The following is a 24,553-nucleotide window of genomic DNA, read 5'->3' as shown; positions in this document are numbered from 1 at the left end:
CTCTAAGCTCATCAATCTGCTTCTGTTGCTCGTTAATCCTGGCAAGCAACTCGTTGAACTTGTCATTCTCCTCATCCTGCTGCCGCTTCTTTGCTCTCTCTCGGCTTCTGTAAGTGTCTTGGTCTCTGGCAAACCCAAGCCACCACGGGTAAGAAGGACCGAAGGCTCGCGTTCGTCCTCCATGTTCGTCATTGCCGAGGACCAGTGTGAGCAAATCTTTATCTCTATATGCAGTGAACTTTCTTTTTCCGTCCTTAATTTCTTTCACTATCCTTTTCCAATTCTCCATGGGTATCCTAAGACCGTCATTGCAGATGAGGTCCCCTGTTTTTTCGTCGTACGACCCACCATGCGCAAGGAACCAATTTCTTGCTCTCAATTCCCACTCATCGCGGAGTGGTTCAGGTACGATGCCTTTATCTAGCAGATCTGGCTCTTTCTTATCCCACTTTGGGATGGCGGTCTCATAGCCCCCTGGCCCCAGCTTGTGGTGATATTTCTTCTTGTCGGCATTTATCTTGTTCTTTTCTGATAATGCCTGGGCATCTTCTGACTCCTTGTACTCTTGAAATGCCTTCCAGTGATTCGCCTGCTTGGCTAGATACCCCTCGAATACTCACACTTTCTTTGTCTTCAGATAGTTTTTCCATAGCTTCTTCTTCCAGCTACGGAACAGTTCGGCCATCTTCTTTAGAGTCCACTGCTTGACTTTGGCCCTCAGTTTGTGTGCGGCGTCTTCATTCTCACATTCTGGCAGGTTGAAATGTGACATGAGATCATTTCAAAGATTATCTTTGTACCTTTCGGCGACATAGTCACTATCGGCTGCCCCTTTGCGCTTGTTCCACTCCCGAACGCTGATCGGGACGTGATCCCTAACGAGAAGTCCGCATTGCTTCTTGAATGTGTCAGCAGCATTCTTAGGAAGCTTGGGTTCGCCCGTAGGCAATATCACCTCAAAGGTGTAATGCGTATGTGCATCCAACTTTCTAGTCGGGCCTCGTTTTGTAGTTTTGCTCGATGTGGAGGCCTAAGAGGGAGAAACATTGGTCAAATGAATGTATATGTATACAATATAGAGCTATCTCCAATATTTTTCACATATTACAAGTGATTGTCGAACTTCATATGTATACCTCGCCGGACTTTATTATTTCTTCACCGGCTTCTCCATTAGTGGAGCTATCACCTTCTCCGTCATTGGACCTATCTCCTGCCCCATCGGCTTCATCTTCGTGTCACTCGACCTCCATTCCAACGTCGTGGTTTAGATATGACGACGGAGATTCAGCTGATTCAACGTCGGGGCCGTCTTTGATTAAATCTTGGAGAAGTTCTTCCTCTTCGAGGTTCCTGATATGTGGATCCATAGTTCTACAAAAAACGGATTCTCTTAACCTTTGTACCAAAAAAGAATTATTCTATCAGGAACTCCGTTCCAAAACAATTTTAGTCCCGGGTCGTGGCTTCACCCGGGACTCCTAGATTTCTGCATAGTATTCAAAGTATGAGTACTTTTCCAATTTGAGCATTCAATAAGCAAAACCAAATCGTAAAATAAAGTAGTATTCAAATTAGCATGCATTCAATTATAAGCAAATACATCATCTCTTTTGTCCGTACATCGTCGAATATTATCACTAATACTCCTCGAATACTATCATACATATAGCATCACTGATAGAACTAGAACCGTAGCGCCCGACGGGTATCGGCGTGGGCGGTGGACACCCAAAGAGAAGGAACCATCACAGGATCATAGCTCGAGTGAGATCCCCGAAGAACCTGCCAGGTATGCTCGAACCTGCCCTCCAACGCAACCATGTAGCGACGGACGTGCTCATCCTCCTCGCTGACACGGTGACGTACCACCTCCGCGGTGTCCGGAAGCCTCGGCACCCTCACTGGCCCACGCGACCGCCACCAAACAAGGATCGGGTCAACGACGGGCTGGCTCCTCACCAACCTACGCCCCCCGGAAGGTAGCACCTCCCAATACCAACCGGGCGGAGCCCAGTCCCGGACAGGGCCCCTCTGATCAAGCAGGTGTCCTCCGCCGAGTCGACGACGAGGATGCGGGATAGGCATCGTAAAATAAACTAAAAAAATAAACTAGTTCTATTAATTTTCTTGCTAAAAATAAACTATTAACACTTAAGCATATACAATAGCAAAATTAAAACTATTAACACTTAAGCATATACAATAGCAAAATTAAGCAATAATCTAAGAAACACTATTAACACTTAAGCATATACACTATACAATATTTATTCTTCTTGTAACCCTAAACTAATTTTTCCTCTTCTTCTACTTCTTTTTCTACTTCTACTTCTCCTCTTCTTCTACTACTTCTCCTCTTCTCTTCTTCTACTTCTCCTCTCCTCCTCTTCTGATTTTTTCTCTTCTTCTACTTCTCCTCTTCTTCTATTTTTCCTCTTCTTCTCCTCTCCTCCTCTTCTTATTCTCCTTTTTCTTATTTTCTTCTCCTCCTCTTCTTATTTTCCTTTCTCCTAATTCTAAATATTACTAACCCTAATAATCTAGCACAAACCTAATAACAATAGGAATTAAATGACAAAACAAATCTTTTTCTTCTTTTCTTCCCTTTTTCTTCCTTTCTTCTCCTTTTTATTCTTTTCTTCTCCTTTTTCTTCTTTTCTTCTACTTGCCGGAGTGTTAGGAGGAGGGGGCGGGGGGCTTACCGACCGGAGGTGTCGACGGCGCGCGGCGAGGAGGACGGCAGGCGGCGAGGAGGACGGCGCGGCGGCGAGGAGGACGGCGCGACGGCGAGGAGGACGGCGCGACGGCAAGGAGGACGACAAGGAGGACGGCGCGACGGTGAGGAGGAAGGCAGGCGGCAGCGAGCAGGACGGCGGGCAGCCTGACGGCGTCGTCGATTTCGTCGCTGTGCCGCGCGGGGCAGGAGAACGAGAGGAAGAAGAGAAATGGACGATTTGGGTTGGAATTTTCCGAAGTCCCGCTTATATAGGTGGATCTTTATTCTCGGCGCGTGGCTCGAACCGGGACTAAAGACCCCCTTTAGTCCCGGTTGGAGCCACGACCCGGGACTAAAGGCCTCTTTTCGGGCAGACCAGGAGGCAGGAAGCAGGGGGTCTTTAGTCCCAGTTGGAGCCACGCACCAGGACTAAAGGCCTCTTTTTGGGCAGACCAGGAGGCGGGAAGCAGGGGGTCTTTAGTCCCGGGGCGTGGCTCCACCCGGGACTAAAGGGGGTCTTTAGTCCCGGGGCGTGGCTCCACCCGGGACTAAAGCCCCTCCTCGGCTGCACGATAAGTTTAGTCCCACCTCGCCCAGCGAGGGGGACTAACACTTGTTTATAAGCCCCGTCGCAGCTTCTCCATCGAGCTCCTCTCTAAAGCAGGCTTACGGGCCTAAACTCACTGAAAATTGAAACTATTTTCGAAATTATAGAGAAAATTCAATCTAAATTCAAAGTGAATTTAGATTGAATTTTCTATATGAATTCTCATATAGTTTCAATTTTTTTCTATTTTCATAATTAATAATTTTGACTATCCAAACTATTATCTATTTTGTTATTTTCAATTAAAAACTATGTTTATTAAAAATTCTTTTTGCATATTTGAGAATTTGACAAAACTATGATAATGAAAAGTGTTTGAAATTGAATAAATAATGCAAAACTATTTTCAATTTCCAAAAGTAATTATTTTGACTATCCAAACTATTATCTACTTTGTTATTTTCAATTAAAAACTATGTTTATTAAAATTCTTTTTGCATATTTGAGAATTTGACAAAACTATGATAATGAAAAGTGTTTGAAATTGAATAAATAATGCAAAACTATTTTCTATTTTCAAAAGTAATTATTTTGACTATCCAAACTATTATCTATTTTGTTATTTTCAATTAAAAAATATGTTTATTAAAAATTCTTTTTGCATATTTGAGAATTTGACAAAACTATGATAATGAAAAGTGTTTGAAATTGAATAAATAAAGCAAAAATATTTTCAATTTTCAAAAGTAATTATTTTGACTATCCAAACTATTATCTATTTTGTTATTTTCAATTAAAAACTATGTTTATTAAAATTCTTTTTGCACATTTGAGAATTTGACAAAACTATGATAATGAAAAGTGTTTGAATTTGAATAAATAATGCAAAACTATTTTCAATTTTCAAAAGTAATTATTTTGACTATCCAAACTATTTGAACTTATTTTTTGAACTTATTTGAACTCCATACTTTTTGTATGTTCAAAATGCACCATTCAAAGGCACATCACAAAATTTCAACAATTTCTAACTTCATTTGGTATTCTTCGTGCATTTACTTTTTTTTTTGAGCTAGTTGACCCTGAAATTGAAAAGCACTACAAATGAACTCTGAAAATGTTGAAAGTTGGCATGCTATCATCATTTCACCCACATAGCATGTGTTAAAAAGTTGAGAGGGCTACGACAAAAACTGGATGCACTTCGTGTACAAAACGGACAATCTCTCTCGAAGTATGAGGGTTTCGAACGAGAACTCATCTCTTACAAAGGGATTTCATTTTTTTGAACTTATTTGAACTCCATACTTTTTGTGTGTTCAAAATGCACCATTCTAAGGCACATCACAAAATTTCAACAATTTCTAACTTCATTTGGTATTCTTCGTGCATTTACTTTTTTTTTGAGCTAGTTGACCCTGAAATTGAAAAGCACTACAAATGAACTCTGAAAATGTTGAAAGTTGGCATGCTATCATCATTTCACCCACATAGCATGTGTTAAAAAGTTGAGAGGGCTACGACAAAAACTGGATGCACTTCGTGTACAAAACGGACAATCTCTCTCGAAGTATCAGGGTTTCGAACGAGAACTCATCTCTTACAAAGGGATTTCATTTTTTTGAACTTATTTGAACTGCATACTTTTTGCGTGTTCAAAATGCACCATTCAAATGCACGTCAAAAAATTTCAACAATTTCTGACTTCATTTGGTATTCTTCGTGCACTTCGTGTACAAAATGGACAATCTCTTTGGAAGTAGAAGCAACCCCACAATAAGAGACAACATTCTTCTTCTCTCATATATGGTGGACACTAGCTCACCTGATTTTTCAACCGTCGATGATGGTCGCTACTCCTACTTCCCCTAGTGCATAACCAATATCTAGCACAATGAGAAGAAGGAGAAACGACCCCCCACAGCAACAGTCGACATTCTTCTTCTCTCATGTATGGTGGACACTCCCTCACCTGATTTTTCGACCGTCGATGATGGTCGCTACTCCTTCTTCCCCTAGTGCATAACAAATATCTAGCACAAAGAGAAGAAGGAGAAGCAACCCCCACAACAACAGTCGGCATTCTTCTTCTCTCATGTATGGTGGACACTCCCTCACCTGATTTTTTGACCGTCGATGATGGTCGCTATTCCTTCAGTCCCTAATGCATAACAAATATCTAGCACAAGGAGAAGAAGGAAAAGTGACCCCCACAACAAAAGTGGTTCCGCGGCACGCCACGTGGTTCCGCTGCACGCCACGTGGTTCCGCTGCACGCCACGTGGGACTAATGGTCTTTCATTTTTAAATGACTGTTTTAATCAAAAACAAATCTGTTACAAAAGGGATTTCATTTTTTGAACTTATTTGAACTGAAGACTTTTTGTATATATATGTGGTCGAAATGCATGATACCATGAAGTTAGAAAAGGCTAAACCATTCAAAAGTAGCAAATGAAGTTAGAAAGGGCTAAACCATTCAAATTTGGAAACTATAATGGCACAAACAGAAACTAGACATATATAAATTGGTCCAGGCAGTACATGATACTAGTCCAAACAGTACATAATAATAGCTACCATAGATATATATATACAAGTGTTCGACGTTGAGAACACTACTCGTCTGAATCGTCTGAATCAGAATGTCCACCCTCCTCGAGGTGACGCTGGACATAGTTGACGACTCGAATCTTGCGGTACAACTCGTATGAAACGTATGCATCTTTTGCTGCACACTCAATGTTGATAGGATCAAGTGCGGCCTTCTCCCAAAGTTTGTGCTGAGACTTTGGGAAACTGGTCTTCATATCACCATATTCCTCGTCGATCAAGGCAACTGCCATATGAGCCATCGAAGTCCTGACATGTCGAACCCTGAATACCGTTTGGAGATCAATGAGGCAAATAGTTGGTATCTCAATACCGAAGCTGTACCTCATCTTCAGCTTGTCGTTCCTTATGTCAACGGTAGCAAAAGTGATGCCGCTGCGAAGGAAGTCCATGAGTTCTGAACAATGCTTGTCACTACTGCAATAGAAACAAATTAAAATGGAACAAATGTTACATACTGCTGCAATAAGGAAACATGTTTCACTACAACTAAAGAGAAAATTATCTTTAGGATTCAAATAGAACATATGCAATGTAACCTAGAGAGATCACTATAGCTATCCAATGGAACCTAGAGAGATCACTAGCTATATGCAATTTTCATGACTATGACATATCATATTGCTATCCCATGGAACCTAGAGAGATCACTAGCTATATGCAATTTTCATAACCTTGGATCAAAGAACACCGCATAAAATTGTATCACTACAACTATGATTTCAATGGAACATATTGAACCAGTTAGATTTTTCAGATTGTGGAACACTATTCCAATCAGATTGTGTTCCCTTCAACTAATCAAAATTGTTTCACTGCAACTATTTGAAGCGAACCAACTATGATTCCAATGGAACATATTAAACACTAGATGATTCTAATACGATTTTTCAGATTATGAAACACTATTCCAATCAGATTGTGTTCCCCTTCAACTAATCAAAATTGTTTCACTACAACTATTTGAAGGGAACCAACTATGATTCCAATGGAACATATTAAACACTAGTTGATTCTAATACGATTTTTCAGATTATGGAACACTATTCCAATTAGATTGTGTTCCCCTTCAACTAATCAAAATTGTTTCACTACAACTATTTGAAGGGAACCAACTATGATTCCAATGGAACATATTAAACACTAGTTGATTCTAATACGATTTTTCAGATTATGGAACACTATTCCAATTAGATTGTGTTCCCCTTCAACTAATCAAAATTGTTTCACTACAACTACTTGAAGGGAACCAACTATGATTGAAACAAATAAACTTACAATGTCATTATCTTGGATCAAAGAAAGCCTCAAAACTTACCTCGCCCATTGGAAGATCAAGACATTGCGTGCGAAGCATAGTTGGATGACGGCAACACCGCGTTGATCGGCCGTGTACTCCAGATCAAGCCCCAAGAACTTCTCATGATCCATTGCGGCGTCAAGCCATTTTTCCTTCAACCGTTCAAGAAAAAAGGCACCTCCCTGCTCTCGTTCGTGTACACGACATCGAGCATGGTCGTGCCATGTGCGAGCACCTTTTGAAAGCGAGTTGGCATGGTGGAAGAAGAGAAGGGAAGAAGAGAGGAGAAGAACAGAGAGGGAGAGCGAGAGAGAAGAAGAAACAGAGAAATGGCGACTGTGCTTCGGTTCGTGCTTTTCATCGCCCAAAACGACGCGGGATGCAAACCGTTTGGGCCTTTAGTCCCGGGTTGAGCCACCAACCGGGACTAAAGAGGTATACCAACGGTTGCCACCACTACGGCAGGCCACATGTTAGGCCTTTAGTCCCGGGTTGAGCCACCAACCGAGACTAAAGGGGGATACGAACGGTTGCCACCACCACTGCCCGCCGCGTAGCCCTTTAGTCCCGGTTTGGGACACGAACCGGGACTAAAGGCTCCTTACGGGCCGGGACTAAAGCCTCGAGGGAGGCATTGAGAATTGATGCGACGTGGCCGGGCCTTTAGTCCCGGCCTGCCTCTGGGCCGGGACTAAAGGGTCCCGGCCAAAGGCCCGTTTTCCACTAGTGGTGGTTAAAGAAAATTAGTTGTGTATTTTGCTTTGTCTGTGTTTGAGTCGTCCATGTGTACAATATGTCTTCTTTAAATACACAGTACACACAAAGCTAGGAAAATACAATATGCTTCCTTCTACTTTAGATACACGGTACACACAAAGTTTAACAAAAAGGTAAAAGAAGAGAAACGCGAGAGTCTTCAAATGTAAAGTATCGCCATTCCATAGAGTTGTTTGACTGGCGTTTCAAGAGCGCAAGCAATTGGCCAGGCGGAAGGGGACATTGATTAGTGAGGAATAGCTCTAGTTGTTGTTGGACGGGGCCAACTATTTTCTTTCACTCGGCTAACAAGAGCTTGTTCTTTGGCTTATATGCATCTCTCTCTGTCTCTACTTAATGAGAATGATAGGCAAGTGACTGTTGCTTGTTGTTATAAAAATATGAAAATAAATATAGAAGGCTAGTTGATACATGAAGCGTGATGGAAATGTCGAGCGGGGTGCGGGCTCTGGCGACGCATCAGGCTATTCCTTGTCGCCGCCTCTCCCTCCTCCACCGCCCCTGCTCCCACCACCTGTACAGCTCCCTCCGCCACCTAGCTCCCACTCCACTATCCCTCCGTCTGCCCCGACCCTTGGCCACCGACCTGATGGCCCTTTCGGTGGTGCGAAGGCCCGCGCCATGGTGCGGGAGTTCTGGGTTGCTCTCGCTCCCCTATTGATGGACGGCTGCTATCGCTGCCTCTCCACTTCCCACTTTTCAAAGACCGTAGGGACCCCATTCGCTGTCGTTGTTGTCACCGTTCCGGGCACCGCGTGCGTTCCCGTGCATTCCCCATGCCCCCCCTCGCCCGACCGCTAGGCCACCTCGCACCACGTTCCTCTCGCGCTCCCCCCGGCATGCGAACTCCCTTCCCCTCCATCGCCCATCGTCGTCCTGCCCTGCCTATGTTCGGCCTCACCCCCAAGTGCCTCAACGTTGGTGAAATGAGCTCGCCCTGGGGGTCAACGCTTTTTTCTCCGCGGGATATCATGCTTGATGTCGTGGTTCATTCGCCGCTACAGCCCCCCCCCCCCCCCCCCTCCGGGCGGTAGTGTTGCTCGACCATCCTCGGTCCGCTCCTTTCAGTGGTGGGGACCAAGCCCCTCTCCCGGAGTTTCTTCTTCCATGCGACCTGTCGTCGTCCCACGGCTCGTCGTCTTGCGCCTCTTCCTTGGGGTCAGAGATCTCCACTAACCTCAGTGGTGTGTTTGTGGCGGAGGAATCCCAGCGCCCCGACACCATGGACGTCTATATGTCGCCCAGGGACCTTGAAGCTAAGATGTGCCTTGTGGTGGTCTCCATTGAGCCACCCAACGCTTTCATCAACGCTACTTGCGTCGTGCAGGCCGCCATGCTTTGCCACCTTGGCCACCTCTCATTTGACACGGTTCCATCATTGGTGGGGCTGCGCTACCTCAGGTTCTCCTCCTGGGCAGTTCGGGGAGATGCCATCAACCATCAGCCATTGGAGTATGAGGGGGATCGCGTTCACCTGCACCGCGAGGAGCTTTTCGGGTGCGTGCCGCAGTGTGCCCGTCTTTGCACCCTTCTCGTGGCCACATGCTTCCCCGCGGAGTTCGTGACCCCTACCTGCATCCCCGCGGCCTTCTCCGGCTTTGGGCGTGTCCTGGAGATCGACCCCCGTGTGCTGGCCCGTTCGGAGTTGGCCACGATTCGTGCGGTGGTGCTCCTCAAGCGCACAAGGAACATTGCTTGTGGTGTTTGGCCTTGGGGTGGCCCCTGGGAGACCTGTGTCGTCTCCTTTGAGCCGACGGCGGTCTGGCTATGTCCTGATCGCTCGACGCGGATGGGGACTATGCCTCCTTTCAGCCGCCTCCTCTCTCCTTCGCCCACAACAGGACGGACGCACACTGATGGGCTATTGATCCGCCCATTCTTGTGCTTCATTGGGTGGCGGGTGTCGGCGGCGGGGTTTGGGGTGGTAATGCTCTTGACTCTGTGCTACAGTTGCTCGGGGCTCCGCCTCTGCCGGTTCCTGGGGCACTCCCTGCGGCTCCAGCTCTTCATGGCGGTCCTCGATGTGCATTTCGGAGCTCATTGAGGATGAGCCCTGCTTGGGGAGGGGGGGGGGGGGGGGGGGGTGTGATCCCTCCTTGCATGGGGGCGAGTGGCCTTGCTGGTTGGGGGGGGGGGGGGGGGGGGGGGTGCCACAGTGCTCGTCTTGCCCTTGCCGACTCGGGCGAGTTCGTTGGGATCGCTGATAAGGAAGTTTAGCCCCGCGCCCTTAAGGACGTGTTGGTTGGCTGCTCGCCTCGTCTTCAGGCCAAAGAGGTTCGTGTCCACCCCGTGTGATCCACCTCTTTGTCAGGGTTGTGCGCGGCGGCGGCGGCCCTGAGGGTGTCTTTGGTGCCGGCTCGGTCCGATGATTAATGACCCCTCATGTTCTCGCCGGGGGTGGCCTTCTCCCTCATGTGCTCGCGTGTCCTTCATCTTTTTCGCCTCCCTAGGTGGAGATGTATCTTTCTTTTTGTCATGGGTGTGTCATGGTGTCGGTGTTGTGTCTTCGATATATGTTCGTTCCCATGAATTGCCAGGTCCAACGTCTTTCGTTCTTTTGTTGGAATGACAAGTGCGGTCTCGTCCGTGACGCCATCTCCGTCGATGCTCCAACGGTTGCCTGTCTTTAGGATTCTAAGCTTGCCTCACTCGACGGGCATAAGGCTTGCTCTTTTGTCCCTGACTGTCTCTCTGAGTTTGTGACCAAGGGCGCGGATGGGTTTAGGGGGATTGGTCACTGCTTGGAACCCCGTCTCGTGCCGCTCGGCCGTGTCGCTCGGTCCCATTTCTCGCTCACCACTTCACTAATGTCCACGGTTTCAGACGTTGCGTTCACCATCACTAATGTTTATGCCCCCGCTCATCATTTCCTTACCTCGTCCTTCTTTGAGGACATGGTCGCCCTTGCCCCCTGCGTGGACGGCCCGTGGTTGGTTGTAAACTATGTTATTTCTATGTATTTAGTACAAACTATGTGGATTTTATATTTTCTTAATAATTTGCAGTTCAATTCAGTTGTTATTTGGTTGTGAATAATAATTCGAACAAAAGCCGGATGTGGCGGACAGAATGGGCCGCCCAGTTGGGTTAGCTGTGCAGAAAAGGGTGGATAGATGGCGAATGCCGACCAAACTGACAACCCAAACGGATAGGGAAAAAAACACCCGTTAAGACCGGCGTATTGGAGTTGCCCTTACATCATTGTACCTCTACGAGACACCGACGATCCTCAACATGTAAAAACTTCTCAATGTTTTCTGATTGGACGCTTTACAGTTGCTCACTAAGTTGGATCCGCCGATTAATAATATAGTCGGGGAATTGTTTCTCTTGTCCACCTGACCGGTGTCTAAGCCACCATGTATACTCCGTAGGGCTGCAGTAAGCTAGTACCTCGACGGAAGGATGACGGCCAGGACAACGGCCACACCAAACACGAATATGGAGATCCCAAGGAAGTTGACGACGAACGCCTCGCTTGGATAGTCGTTGCCGGGGAAGATGTACTTGGCGAGGCCGGTCTCAGCCGTGCAGATGGCCATGAGGAAGATGACGATGCCGAAGAAGATGTGCCATGGCGCGTAGTCTGCCCTCATCGTCATCATAGCCCCAGGGAACACAAAGTACACGAAAGCCACCAGCCACTGCACAACCACGATTGACACGTACATGAACTAATAAGCAATTATCTTTGGACTGCGTTATATGTTTATGTTGTTTGAAATTTAAAGGAATGACAATATGGACTTGACTAGGATACCTGAAGGGCGTAGAGGCCGATGGTGGCTATCCCCAGCCAGGAATGCAGTGAGTGGATGTCAGGGACGCCGGCGTCATGGTGAAACTTGACGGCGGCGTACAAGCCGACGGCGGCGAAGCCCAGGGAGAGCAGATGCAGCAAAAGGTGCACCGCCTTCCTCACAGCCCGCGGTCCCAGGATGATCCTGTACGCCATCACCGCTGCACATCGATCAATTGCCCATTGCAAGCCATTAGTATGTGAGTCACTGAGTCCCCTCTCAATAATTTTCTCCTGTGCGGAGAGTAGATGACTTGACTAGCGAGTTGAATGAGTTTTACCTTCTCCGGTGCAAATGACAAGGCCGATCACCATGAAGAGGGGGTGTGCCTATCAAAATTTTCAAAATGCATCAGACAAAGATCGTTACATCTCATGGGCCACTATTCTTCCATGTCACTTTTTAGCTAAAACCACAAAGAAGTTAGACTGGATTTTAATCTAGTCCCTACCTTCAAAGAAAATGGAATTTTCTATATTTGACTATCAGTCTCACATGGGTTAAGCTCGGCTCATTAGGCGAAAGAAACGTATCCCCTCGAGAGTTGAGTATGTTTTTACCGTGTAAACCAGCTGCGGGATAGAGCCCATCTCCCAGGTGACGCCCTTCCTGAAGTGCAGCACCCATACGAGGGTGAGCGTGAACACGGCAGCGGCGAGCAGCTGCGCCATGACAATCATCGGCAGCGCCGTGAGCCGGAAGCTGGCGCCACTCTTGACCGGCATGGCTCCCTGTTAAGCCGTCACTCTTGAGTCTTGACCACCAGCAGCAGACGTCGTCGGCACGGCACGGCGATTATTGTCACGGCAAGACCACAAGAGAAGTGTTGTGCTACTGCCAATAGTCTCTGCGTAGCGCAAGCTCTTCGAAGGGTGGTTAAGTAGAGGGCGCTTCCGGGTGGAGGAGCATCCAAGGCAGAGCCGGGTCAAGGGACAACTTTTTTGCGTGTGTGCGGTTTTGGCCATTTGGCCGGCCCGCGAGCTGGAAGAATAGCTAGCAGGTGGATTTTCTTTTCTTTTCTTGCTGTCCGGTTGTGTTTGGTGTTACCGTCTGGTGTTTGGACGGCACATAACCAGCACTAGCTGAGACAAAGATAATGGTGATGGATTGATCGACAGACAACCAGATGTAAGTTTACAGGGTCACCGCTGAGCACAAGCGGTTGGAATATCTCGACAACACCGGCTGCCACGCGCTATTCCTAGGTATACGGGTTTTCTTTTTTCCATGGATGCAGACAAGTTTGCACCCATCCATATCGCATATGCGTATACATTCAGGTCATATATCCTGGAATTAGTAATTCAAGTGCCTGATGAGAGTTGAATATATAGGTATACATGACCTCGGTAACGATGCAAAGCAAGAGGACAAACTCCGGCGACCTCCCTGCTGATTCAGTAGTGGCAAATCGGCACAAGTCAAGGACGAAAAAAGAAACATTTTTTGTTCAACGCTAGCTACGTCAGGTGCCTTTTTTTAAAAAAAAATTGGTAAATCGAATTTTCTGACAGTTGAAACACGATACATGTTGGTTTTGTTTCTCATTTTTAGTCGGCTTTCAATATTTCTTTATGGGTGTTTTAGTATGCTCGGTGAGTGTAAATGTGTACACGCAAGAACCACACAATATGTATACAAATTATGTAGAGTACAAAATTGAATTAATATACGCTTATTTTTTACATATTACAAAAGGTATAATTTCAATGCAAAATTGTGTGCAGCATTTTTTATTTTTATTTTTCATTTTCTTTCTCATTAAACAGTAAGGATAATATCAATGCAACTAATTCATTCTTCCCAAGGAAATGTTATTTTGTTTTTCATTTCTTTCTTTTTTAAGGTTAATGCCAATGCTAATAATTCATTCATTCTAAGATAACCTTTTCTTTTCTTGTGAAAGTTCCACTACTGTAAGCGTACTTGCATATTATATTATAAATAATCATCATTTATATGTTAATTGTAGAGAAATTTTGTCTATATATGTTTTAGTTTTAAAGGGTTATACCAAAGCTACTAATTCATTCTTTCCTTTAAAACATCATTTTTTATGTCTATATATGCATGTATGTAAAGTACTAGGGTGCAAAATTTGCATTATTATATGCTTATCATTTTGCATATTACAAAGACTGTAATTTCATTGCAAAGTTCTGTGCGATTTTTATTCTTCTTAATGGATAATATCAATGTCACTAATTCATTCTTTCTTCGAAAACTTGGTCATTATTTGTTTTTACTGTTTTCATGTAATTTCTTCTTCAATCGCAATACCAATGCAACCAATTCAATCGGCTAAGAAAATGTATTGGTGTTTATTTATTTATTTTATTTATCTTGTGTCTTACCAGGTATCTGGTCAGTGTATGTTACGTTTCAAAGCAAGACCAAGTATCTGTTGGGCTTCTCTTCCGTGCTTGCAAAGGGCCGAATGTCCCTATCAAAAAACCGACTGGCAATTTTTTTTATAAGTCCATTTTTTAATTCTACTACAACAAGAAAAAAATCGACTGACCCAATGTTTTAGGTGATTGTTCCCTAGTCGTGTCCTTTATTTAATATATTTGTGTTTTCTATCACTTTTATCCGTTTGACCATATATTTCGCATTGAATTTTGTTTGTCTTTTGGATACCTAGTAGTTATGGGCTTATTATTGGCATGTTGGAACGTATTGATTAGTAATTTTGCATGTGTGTTGCACAACTTAAAAAAATACTAATAATGAGGTAACCACAATATCTGAATATCCACCAAAATGTGTTCTCTTGCAACTAGGTGTGCAACTTGTAGAGGGAAGGGGGAGTTAAAAAAAGATTAATTTACGCTCACTTCATGGTATTGGTTGTTTAATACTCACTAGGATCTTTTATCATCAAGTTACCTCCAACTGTATATAAGGTTAGTTGTTATTATTTTTCTTACTATAATAAACAATAAGCAACAAAACCACATGCAGACCTGACCGATCTACATGACAAAACCACGATAGGTGCATAACTCTAAGTTGCCCATCATTGATGTAAATGCTAAAGTTTAATAGATTGTAAAACAAAATAATTTGGCTTCCCGCACTAATGATTTACCAACTCTTCTAGTTAACAACTACTTTTTTCTTGGACTAGATTATAATTATATTTTTATTGTGTGTGTGTGTGTGTGTGTGCGCGCACGTGCTTTCCTAGAGTCATATGCTCCATTGGTCTAGTCATGTTCTATGGAAGAAATTTGAAAGATTATAGGGTGATCTATGAGCACTCATAGAATAGATGAAGAATGTCTTACCTTTGTTATTTATAGCAAAATCGGTCCAATTATACTCAATATAACATTTAAGAATAGGAACATCAATGGTGATCTATGAGCACTCATAGAATAGGAACATCAATGGTGATCCCTACCGCCAAATCATCATGATGTTGTCTACCTCAAGCTTTTAGAGCGTAATTATATAGGATTTTTGCGAATGAAAGGTTCACACTGAGTGTAGCACAACCGTACTATCAAGAATCACATAAGCAAAAGTACGTCGGTTTGAACTGCAATACAAGATCATAATGCAAAAGGTCTCCATAAATCCGTTCAAGACACTCATGTCCAATGACTTTCATAGCCCAAGTACCTTACAGTATTTATTCCCAGTACTACAGAGCCTATAAGGAGTGAGTTATCCACGAGAGAAAACTCATTTTTACTTATCATCAAAACTAGTGCGAAATCTTGTGCTTGTTACTGCTAAGCCAGGTCTCCTTCAACACAAACTATGTTAGACCTTACATCTGCAAGCATATTTTTGTTTGGAACATCCAATCCATTCTTGGTTTGCTTCTCTATTCGGTCACAATATAAGTCTGATACTCCTGTGCAAATTCGGCCGGTTCTTTCAAGTGCTACTATGACATTTATGTGTAATATTCTTTTGATAACTTCTTTGTTTACTATCACACTACCGTGCAAGTGGTTTTACCTACTACATATGCGCCAGTTCATCTTCTACATAAAAGACCCACCTTTATTTGTCCAAAACTTGCATTTATTCTTATCTTGATACTTCTGAGTTTTGTGCTTTCCATGAGGCTTCTTGGACTTCAGATTAAACACTTGTCTCATATTATTTATCCAGTACTTCAAGACTGGTTATTCTTTAACAGTAACTGTCATTTTTTTTGGTTTCTCTGTAAATAGATCTCCACACCCCTTCTGTGTGTGAGGAGAAATGAAAAAGTCTTTTCAAACCATTTTCCTACGTATAAGAGAGCAGTTTCCTAAGTTCTTTAAAGACCAGGCTCATCCTTCTATTGAAACCTTTCTTGTGTCAAGTCCCGCTTCAAGCTTATCCTTTTTGAGGGAAACATACTATAGTCTTTGGGTTCTTGAAAGTATTATGATTGAATATATTTCTCAGTCGATTATCTATTTTTTTTCTTACAACATGACAATTTTATTTAAAAAATTGAACTCTTTTAATTACATTGATTTTTAAATGCATGAACATTTTTTCAATTACATGAATATTTCTTGAAAATATATAAATATTTTAAACAATCATTGTAGATCTTAAATAATGTTGATTGTGCATCTAAAAACAAATGTTCATCGTATATTAAAAAATGACCATCATATATTAAAAAATGACCAGCATATATTTAACAATTTGTTCCTCATAGATCTTTAAATACTTTGATATTAAAAAAACTGGAAAATGGATGAAAGCAAAATCAAAGATGCTCAAACAAAAAACTAAAAAAAATGTCGATAGATGGGGCAAGGAAAAGAAAAACTCACAAAAAACCAAATAAAAGAAGAAAAGAAAAACTTTGGAACGGTTAAATAGGCGTGGCCCAAGGTGTGGGCCAACCCGTTTATGATTACTTTTAATATATTCAGACTACACAAGAAAATGGATGGGACCCCATATTTGATGATCATGGTATGCGTCTCTAATCATGTCCGCAAACATTTGGTTTTGTCCGTTTGATGATCCTCGTTGGAGATGCCATAATTATAAATTTTGCATCGGGAATTTCAGTTCAGTCCTCTTGAAACAATTCATATGTTTTGCCTATGATTCAGTTTCACAAATATAACAAATAATATTCCGTTCAAGTGCCGGCCCATGTGTGCGCCATGACGTCCTGTTTTCCTTTTTTCCTTTTCTCATTTCTGTTTTTATTTTCGTTCTTTAAATTAATTCACGATTTCCAAAAATTCCAAATTAAAAAAATGTGCATGTTTTGAAAAAAATTGAAGAACCATAAGATATCTTGAATTTAAAAACTGCTCGGGAAACAATAAAATGTTCGTGATTTCAAAAAACTATTTACGTTTTAGAAAAAGTTATGGTTTTGAAAAAAATGCTCACGAAATTAAAATCTTCATGCATTCAAATTATAATTGGTAATTTGAAATTTTCCCATGAAACTTTAGAAAATGTTTACAAAAAACAAAATGTACCCATTGAAATGGACCCATAAATAACGAATAAAAGGAACCTTTTGTACATATAGGTTTTTTCATGGGATCTATAGAGGTCATTTTACGATTTTATTTAGTCCATCCCGCATCGGGTAAAAAAATCGCCATTCTCTGTATAGCACTAAGCCCCCAAAAATATCTACACGGCTTCATGTGAATTAGTTTTTGCAAGCTATATGAAAATGACTAAATTTCTAGTTTGCCTTCATACCAATTATATAGCTTACAAAATTAGTGACGCGTTGCATGGCCCAACCATAGTTAAACGTGCCACGCACGGTACGGCCCAACCGGAGTTAAACAAGCAGGCACGGCCCGGCAAGCCATGCTAATTATGCGAGCCGTGCGGGGCCGTCAAGCATGCTATGCACGAGAAACTAGTTAGAGAGCCCTACTTGAGAAGCCTTCCAACGATCGCTCTCACACGTCGTCACTTCGCATGCTCTCAGCCGCCATTACGGGTCGTGCTCTGAAAATTTCTTTCGATTTTATTTTTTTATTCGCACGCGTTTTTAGCTTTTTAGATTGATTTTTTTTCAGGGGTTTTTGGTGTTTCAGTTTTTTACCGGTCTTTCTTAGCTTTTTGACTCCATGAGCTTGCTACTCCGAATCCAACAAACATCCATGATGAACCCGCTAGAAAATGGAGTTGGAACACTCGTTTGATGGTTGCTATGTGTTTCACCTTAAGATTTTTGTTTTTTAAACATATCATTTTGAGGGTTATTTGAATCATAGTTATGTGATGTGATAGAAGTAGAAAAAGAAACGGAATCACGTACATTAAGGTGAGCAGGCTAGACGTACGCAGCTACGATAAGGTGTGCAAGGCTAAATCACGTGACGGACAGAGAAGTAGTTCACGTGCACTCGGGCCAGACGATCGCGTGCGATGGCAGTCAACGCTGACTAACCAGGAAATTGTCCAACTGATTTGAATCATTTTTATTTTATATCCTCTATTCTTAAATAGCTACAACCCATTAACTAATTTTCCTCTCCATGCAACAATGTCACATCATTAAGTCATACATGAGATTTTTTTTCAAAACTACGTCTAAATTTGTACCAAATTTGAAAACCATCTATCGAATTTGAAAAAAACAAAAATACCACCCGGTTGGCCGGTGGGAGGCTGAAGAGAGGCCTGTCAGCCCGTGGGAAGCCGAAGAGGGCCGGTCGGCCCACGGGAGGCTGAAGTGCTGGCCGTCGGCCCCAGGCTGGCCGAAGAGCACCCGCCGGCCTCTAGGAGGCCGAAGAGCCCCTTCTTCCTCCTCTGGCTCATCCCCCCCTCTCTCTCTCTCGTTTTCAAAACCGAATTTGCCCCCCCCCCCTTCGATCTCCTCCATCCTCCACCATTTTCCTGTTCAATCTGGTGAATCAATAGTTTATACCCATCTCTACCGGACTACGGTCTCATTTCGTGTCATGGGGTAGTATTTTGTTCGTTTGGAGGAGCAATGGTGGGATGGTGGAGGTGTGGATGCTGAGGAGGTGGTGTGGTGGAGAGGAAGAAGAAGGTGGAGAGCAAGAAGAAGGGGAAACACGCGTCGAAGGTATACCGATTTTTTATAGTTTAGGTTATTTTTTTATTGTACGTAAAATTAGTTTATGTAGTGTAGTCATTTTAATGTACGTGTTGGTAGTGTAAGTTTATTTAGTTTACTTAGTGTAGTCATTTTTATTGTATGTTTATTTAGTGTACGTAGGTTTATTTTAGTGTAGGATTATTTTAGTGTACGTTTATTTTAGTGTAGGTTTATTTAGTGTACGTAGGTTTATTTTAGTATAAATTTGTTTGTTGCGAATAATAAGAAGCTGGCAATGTCTGACAGGTGAAAATGTTGTAATTACAGATATGGCTTCGTATCCGTTTCTTAATGGTAATATCGATAGAGGGCACCAAGGCGCATTTATGGAATCTGGCACGAACTTAGACGTGTTGATCACTCGCACCCCAAAGTCTAACGGGATGATACACCCTTCATGGGTTGATAGTATGTGTCGGTATAATGACTTAGTATGTTTGACATCCTTTTGATAGCCGCTAACTGTATGCTACATTCTATTTATTTTGTTTGTTAAGTTGGGTTGGACTTTTACCCTTGGCACAACTGGTTGAGGGTACATTGGATGAGTGGGTTCATCATTCGGAATTGGATGAGGCAGGTGAATCAATGGAGTTTCACAAGAGGCAAGTTACACGTTTCTCTTATGATAGGTCACTCCTTACATGCTTAGTAGATAGATGGAGACCAGAGACACATACATTTCACTTTTCCTCGGGAGAGATGGCGCCAACTTTACAGGATGTGTCTTACTTGTTGGGATTAGCTCTGGCCGGTGCTGCCATAGGTCGTTTAGAGGCAGAAACTGGTTGGCTAGCATCGATGCAGGCCCGTTTTCTGGCTGCGGTCACAACTACTACGGTGCTAGACAATGATCGTCACAGGCCTCTTTTTAGGTGGTTGAACCAGTTTCAGATTGTCTCCTTAGGATATCCCAACGTTGAGTTGTAAGAGGCACAGATTGACCAATCCCTAGAAGCATATATTATGTGGTTGTTTGGCAAGACGATGTTCACGGAGAACCACATGACCACTGTCGATGCACGACTCATCGGTATTGCATGAGAGATAGCTGACGCACGTTGCCCGGAGAACATTGTGCAGAGGAGTTTTGGTTCTGCCGTGTTAGCGGCTACGTATAGAGGTCTGTGCAAAGCTTGCCAGTTGAAGTCTAGAAAATCTGCTCTTGTTGGATGTCCACTATTGTTGCAGCTCTGGTCATATGAGAGATTCCCTATTGTTCGACCCTATGTCAGCGTTGAAAAACCTTTTGGTTATGAGGACATGGTTGGGACTTACGTGCCTTCTGTCGGCGACTTGCCTACTATGGGATCTGTTTGGGCGCGGAGGGAGGTATTTTCATAACTAGTAACAATATGAATTATTAATGTTTATTTCTCGCTATTCAATGGTATTTAGTAATGTTTATTGTCATGCACAGAGACAATTTGCGCATAGCCAGGTGAGGGGCTGCTACCCCTCCTTCACGGCGCAGTTTGATAGTTTGCACGAAGGTCAAGTTATATGGGAGCCATACTCCGATCATGCTATTTCAGAAAGGTGTCCAGTTGGGATTTCTGGATTGTGCACTAGAGATCGACATTATTGGATGACCAAGACCAAGTTGGTGTTCGACGTGACGGTTGAGGAGATGGCTCTTCATAGGGTGATGAGACAGTTCGGTCTATGCCAAGAGCCTGACATTCCTTTTATTCCACACTTACCAGATAACGTGCACAAGTAAGTAATACTACTTGAGTGCACCTGCAAACTAATGGTGACCATAGTTTTAAATATCCCGCTATAGCCTTTTCAGGAGGGTGCCGCTAAATGGTATCATGTACAAATATGTCGCTATAGCCCGCTATAGCTACGCTATAGCTGATTTAGAGGCTCGCCGCTATTTACCATAGCCCACTATTTAAAACATTGACAGTGACCAATAAGAACTGAATCGACAACCGAGTTGAAAGTTGACATTTGATTGAGTTGAAAGCAAAAAATACTGTACGTCTCTGGAGAGAGCCCTGATCTATTGTTTACGTGGGTTGGATACGAAAATGGTTGGATGAGCGAAGAGATCGGCGTGGAGGTGGAAGCACCAGAGAGCAACGGGAGGTGGAGCTGGCGAGCCTGGAGGACGGGGAGGACGAAAAGAATTGTGAAAGGAGAAAGAAGGAGGGGGCCTTATCGAGGGACCCATCGGCCTTATTAGGGACTCTTCTGCCTCCTGGAGGCCGACGGGTGCTCTTCAGCCAGCCTAGGGCCGACAGCCCTCTCTTCGGTCACCCGGGGGCCGACCGACCCTCTTTGACCTCCCGCCGGCCGACAGGTCCCTCTTCGGCCCATCAGAGGCCGACCGGGTAGTATTATTGTTTTTTTTTCAAATTCGATAGATGATTTTCGAATTTGGTACAAATTTAGTCGTAATTTAAAAAAAATTATACATAGAGTCATAAGTTACTTTTTTCATTAATCTCTTCATGCAAAACATATCACTTCATGCATTATTTTTTCTTGGAAATTAAGTCATGTAAGAAAGTTTCATACTAATTTTAGTCTTACATCATTTATCCATACATTTTTAACAAGGTCCCACCGCAACGCGTGGGACATCGTCTAATTTCTTTAAGGAGTGAGCCATGAATCCAAGAAGTGCCTGTTAGCAAACTCAACCAATCGACGGACATTTATTTGTCGTGCGAAGGTCGCAGCCGTGATCGGATCGGACGGAGAGAAGGGAAGGGTGGGTGTATGAGGCTATGAGGTCGAGTCGGAATCGGGCTTGTACGAGTTTGGTTCCGGTTCCGCCAAGTTCCCGACATAGATTCCAACCGTCAGCCCAGCCTTGCTCCTCTGCTATGTAGGAGTACATCAGATCCATGGCTGATCGACTGATGGAGATTCCGGCTGCAGGCCATGTTTCGCCGGGTATTTGTTGCCGCGGGGAGGACCCTGTTACGCCGGCTTTGCAGCCACTCTACAGTGGCCGGGCCGCCGTTGAGGCATGCCGGACCAACCATGTTACCCCGGTTCTACAACCAGAATACTGCTGGGGAACGTCGCATGGACCAAAAGGGCCCAAAAGGGATCTATCTACAAGGGTACGTAGATCACTCATCCCCTCTCGTAAATGCGCATAGGGCCCTTTTGGGCTGTCCCACCAGCCCACTAAGGGCTGGTGTGCCACCCTTAAGGCCTATGGGCTTCCCCGAGGTGGGTTGCCCCCCCCCCCCCCCGGTGAACTCCCGGAACCCATTCGTCATTCCCGGTACATTCCCGGTAACTCCGAAAACCTTCCGGTAATCAAATGAGGTCATCCTATATATCAATCTTCGTTTCCGGACCATTCCGGAAACCCTCGTGACGTCCGTGATCTCATCCGGGACTCCGAACAACATTCGGTAACCAACCATATAACTCAAATACGCATAAAACAACGTCGAACCTTAAGTGGGCAGACCCTGCGGGTTCGAGAACTATGTAGACATGACCCGAGAGACTCCTCGGTCAATATCCAATAGCGGGACCTGGATGCCCATATTGGATCCTACATATTCTACGAAGATCTTATCGTTTGAACCTCAGTGCCAAGGATTCATATAATCCCGTATGTCATTCCCTTTGTCCTTCGGTATGTTACTTGCCCGAGATTCGATCGTCAGTATCCGCATACCTATTTCAATCTCGTTTACCGGCAAGTCTCTTTACTCGTTCCGTAATACAAGATCCCGCAACTTACACTAAGTCATATTGCTTGCAAGGCTTGTGTGTGATGTTGTATTACCGAGTGGGCCCCGAGATACCTCTCCGTCACACGGAGTGACAAATCCCAGTCTTGATCCATACTAACTCAACGAACACCTTCGGAGATACCTGTAGAGCATCTTTATAGTCACCCAGTTACGTTGCGACGTTTGATACACACAAAGTATTCCTCCGGTGTTAGTGAGTTATATGATCTCATGGTCATAGGAACAAATACTTGACACGCAGAAAACAGTAGCAACAAAATGACACGATCAACATGCTACGCCTATTAGTTTGGGTCTAGTCCATCACGTGATTCTCCGAATGACGTGATCCAGTTATCAAGCAACAACACGTTGTTCATAATCAGAAGACACTGACTATCTTTGATCAACTGGCTAGCCAACTAGAGGCTTGCTAGGGACAGTGTTTTGTCTATGTATCCACACATGTAAATGAGTATTCATTCAATACAATTATAGCATGGATAATAAACGATTATCTTGATACATGAATTATAATAATAACTATATTTATTATTGCCTCTAGGGCATAATTCCAACAGTCTCCCACTTGCACTAGAGTCAATAATCTAGCCCTCACATCATCATGCGAATTACATTGTAATAAATCTAACACCCATACAGTTCTGGTGTTGATCATGCTTTGGTCGTGGAAGAGGTTTAGTCAGCGGGTCTGCTACATTCAGATCTGTGTGCACTTTGCATATATTTACGTCCTCCCCTTCGACGTAGTCGCGGATGAGGTTGAAGCGTCGTTTGATGTGTCTGGACTTCTTGTGAAACCGTGGTTCCTTTGCTAAGGCAATGGCACCCGTGTTGTCACATAACAAGGTTATTGGATTCAGTGCGCTTGGCACCACTTCAAGATCCGTCATGAACTGCTTCATCCAGACACCCTCCTTAGCTGCCTCCGAGGCAGCCATGTACTCCGCTTCACATGTAGAATCTGCTACGACGCTTTGCTTGGAACTGCACCAGCTTACCGCACCCCCATTAAGAATAAATACGTATCCGGTTTGCGACTTAGAGTCGTCCGAATCTGTGTCAAAGCTTGCATCAACGTAACCTTTTACGGCGACCTCTTCGTCACTTCCATACACGAGAAACATCTCCTTAGTCCTTTTCAGGTACTTCAGGATATTCTTGACCGCCGTCCAGTGATCCACTCCTGGATTACTCTGGAACCTACCTGCCATACTTATGGCCAGGCTAACGTCCGGTCTAGTGCACAACATTGCATACATGATAGAACCTATGGCTGAAGCATAGGGGACGGAGCGCATATGCTCTCTATCCTCATCAGTTGCTGGGCACTGAGTCTTACTCAATCTCGTACCTTGTAAAACTGGCAAGTACCCCTTCTTGGACTGTTCCATTTTGAACCTCTTCAAAACATTATCAAGGTATGTGCTTTGTGAAAGCCCTATCAGGCGTTTTGATCTATCCCTATAGATCTTAATGCCTAGAATGTAAGCAGCTTCTCGTAGGTCCTTCATAGAGAAACTTTTATTCAAGTAATCATTTATGCTCTCCAAAAACTCTACGTTGTTTCCAATCAGCAATATGTCATCCACATATAATATTAGAAACGCCACAGAGCTCCCACTCACTTTCTTGTAAATACAAGATTCAACAACCACTTGTATAAACCCAAATGCTTTGATCACCTCATCAAAGCGTTTGTTCCAACTCCGAGATGCTTGCACCAGTCCATAAATGGATCGCTGGAGCTTGCACACCTTGTTAGCATTCTTAGGATCGACAAAACCTTCGGGTTGCATCATATACAATTCTTCCTTAAGGAAACCGTTAAGGAACGCCGTTTTGACATCCATCTGCCAGATTTCATAATCGAAAAATGCAGCTATTGCTAAGATGATTCTGACGGACTTAAGCATCGCTACGGGTGAGAATGTCTCATCGTAGTCAACTCCTTGAACTTGTGAAAAACCCTTTGCCACAAGTCGAGCTTTATA

The 24,553-nt window shown here is 43.7% G+C and overlaps 1 protein-coding gene across 1 annotated transcript; it reads right to left on the bottom strand.

Annotated features, from left to right (window-relative positions):
• Positions 1-11,342: 11,342 nt before the first annotated feature.
• On the bottom strand, positions 11,343-12,481 carry LOC123441055 (probable ascorbate-specific transmembrane electron transporter 1). The gene is made up of 4 exons (XM_045117579.1): positions 12,317-12,481; positions 12,037-12,085; positions 11,717-11,916; positions 11,343-11,600 (listed from the first exon to the last, which is right to left on the bottom strand). The coding sequence occupies exons 1-4, from the start codon at positions 12,479-12,481 to the stop codon at positions 11,343-11,345; spliced, it is 672 nt and encodes a 223-aa protein (XP_044973514.1).
• Positions 12,482-24,553: the final 12,072 nt, after the last annotated feature.

This window comes from Hordeum vulgare, chromosome 3H (assembly GCF_904849725.1).
Source record: "Hordeum vulgare subsp. vulgare chromosome 3H, MorexV3_pseudomolecules_assembly, whole genome shotgun sequence".
In the NCBI taxonomy this organism is placed as follows: Eukaryota; Viridiplantae; Streptophyta; class Magnoliopsida; order Poales; family Poaceae; genus Hordeum; species Hordeum vulgare.
Note: the sequence above shows the minus strand (reverse complement) of the source record. Positions and strands in the feature narration are given on the sequence as shown.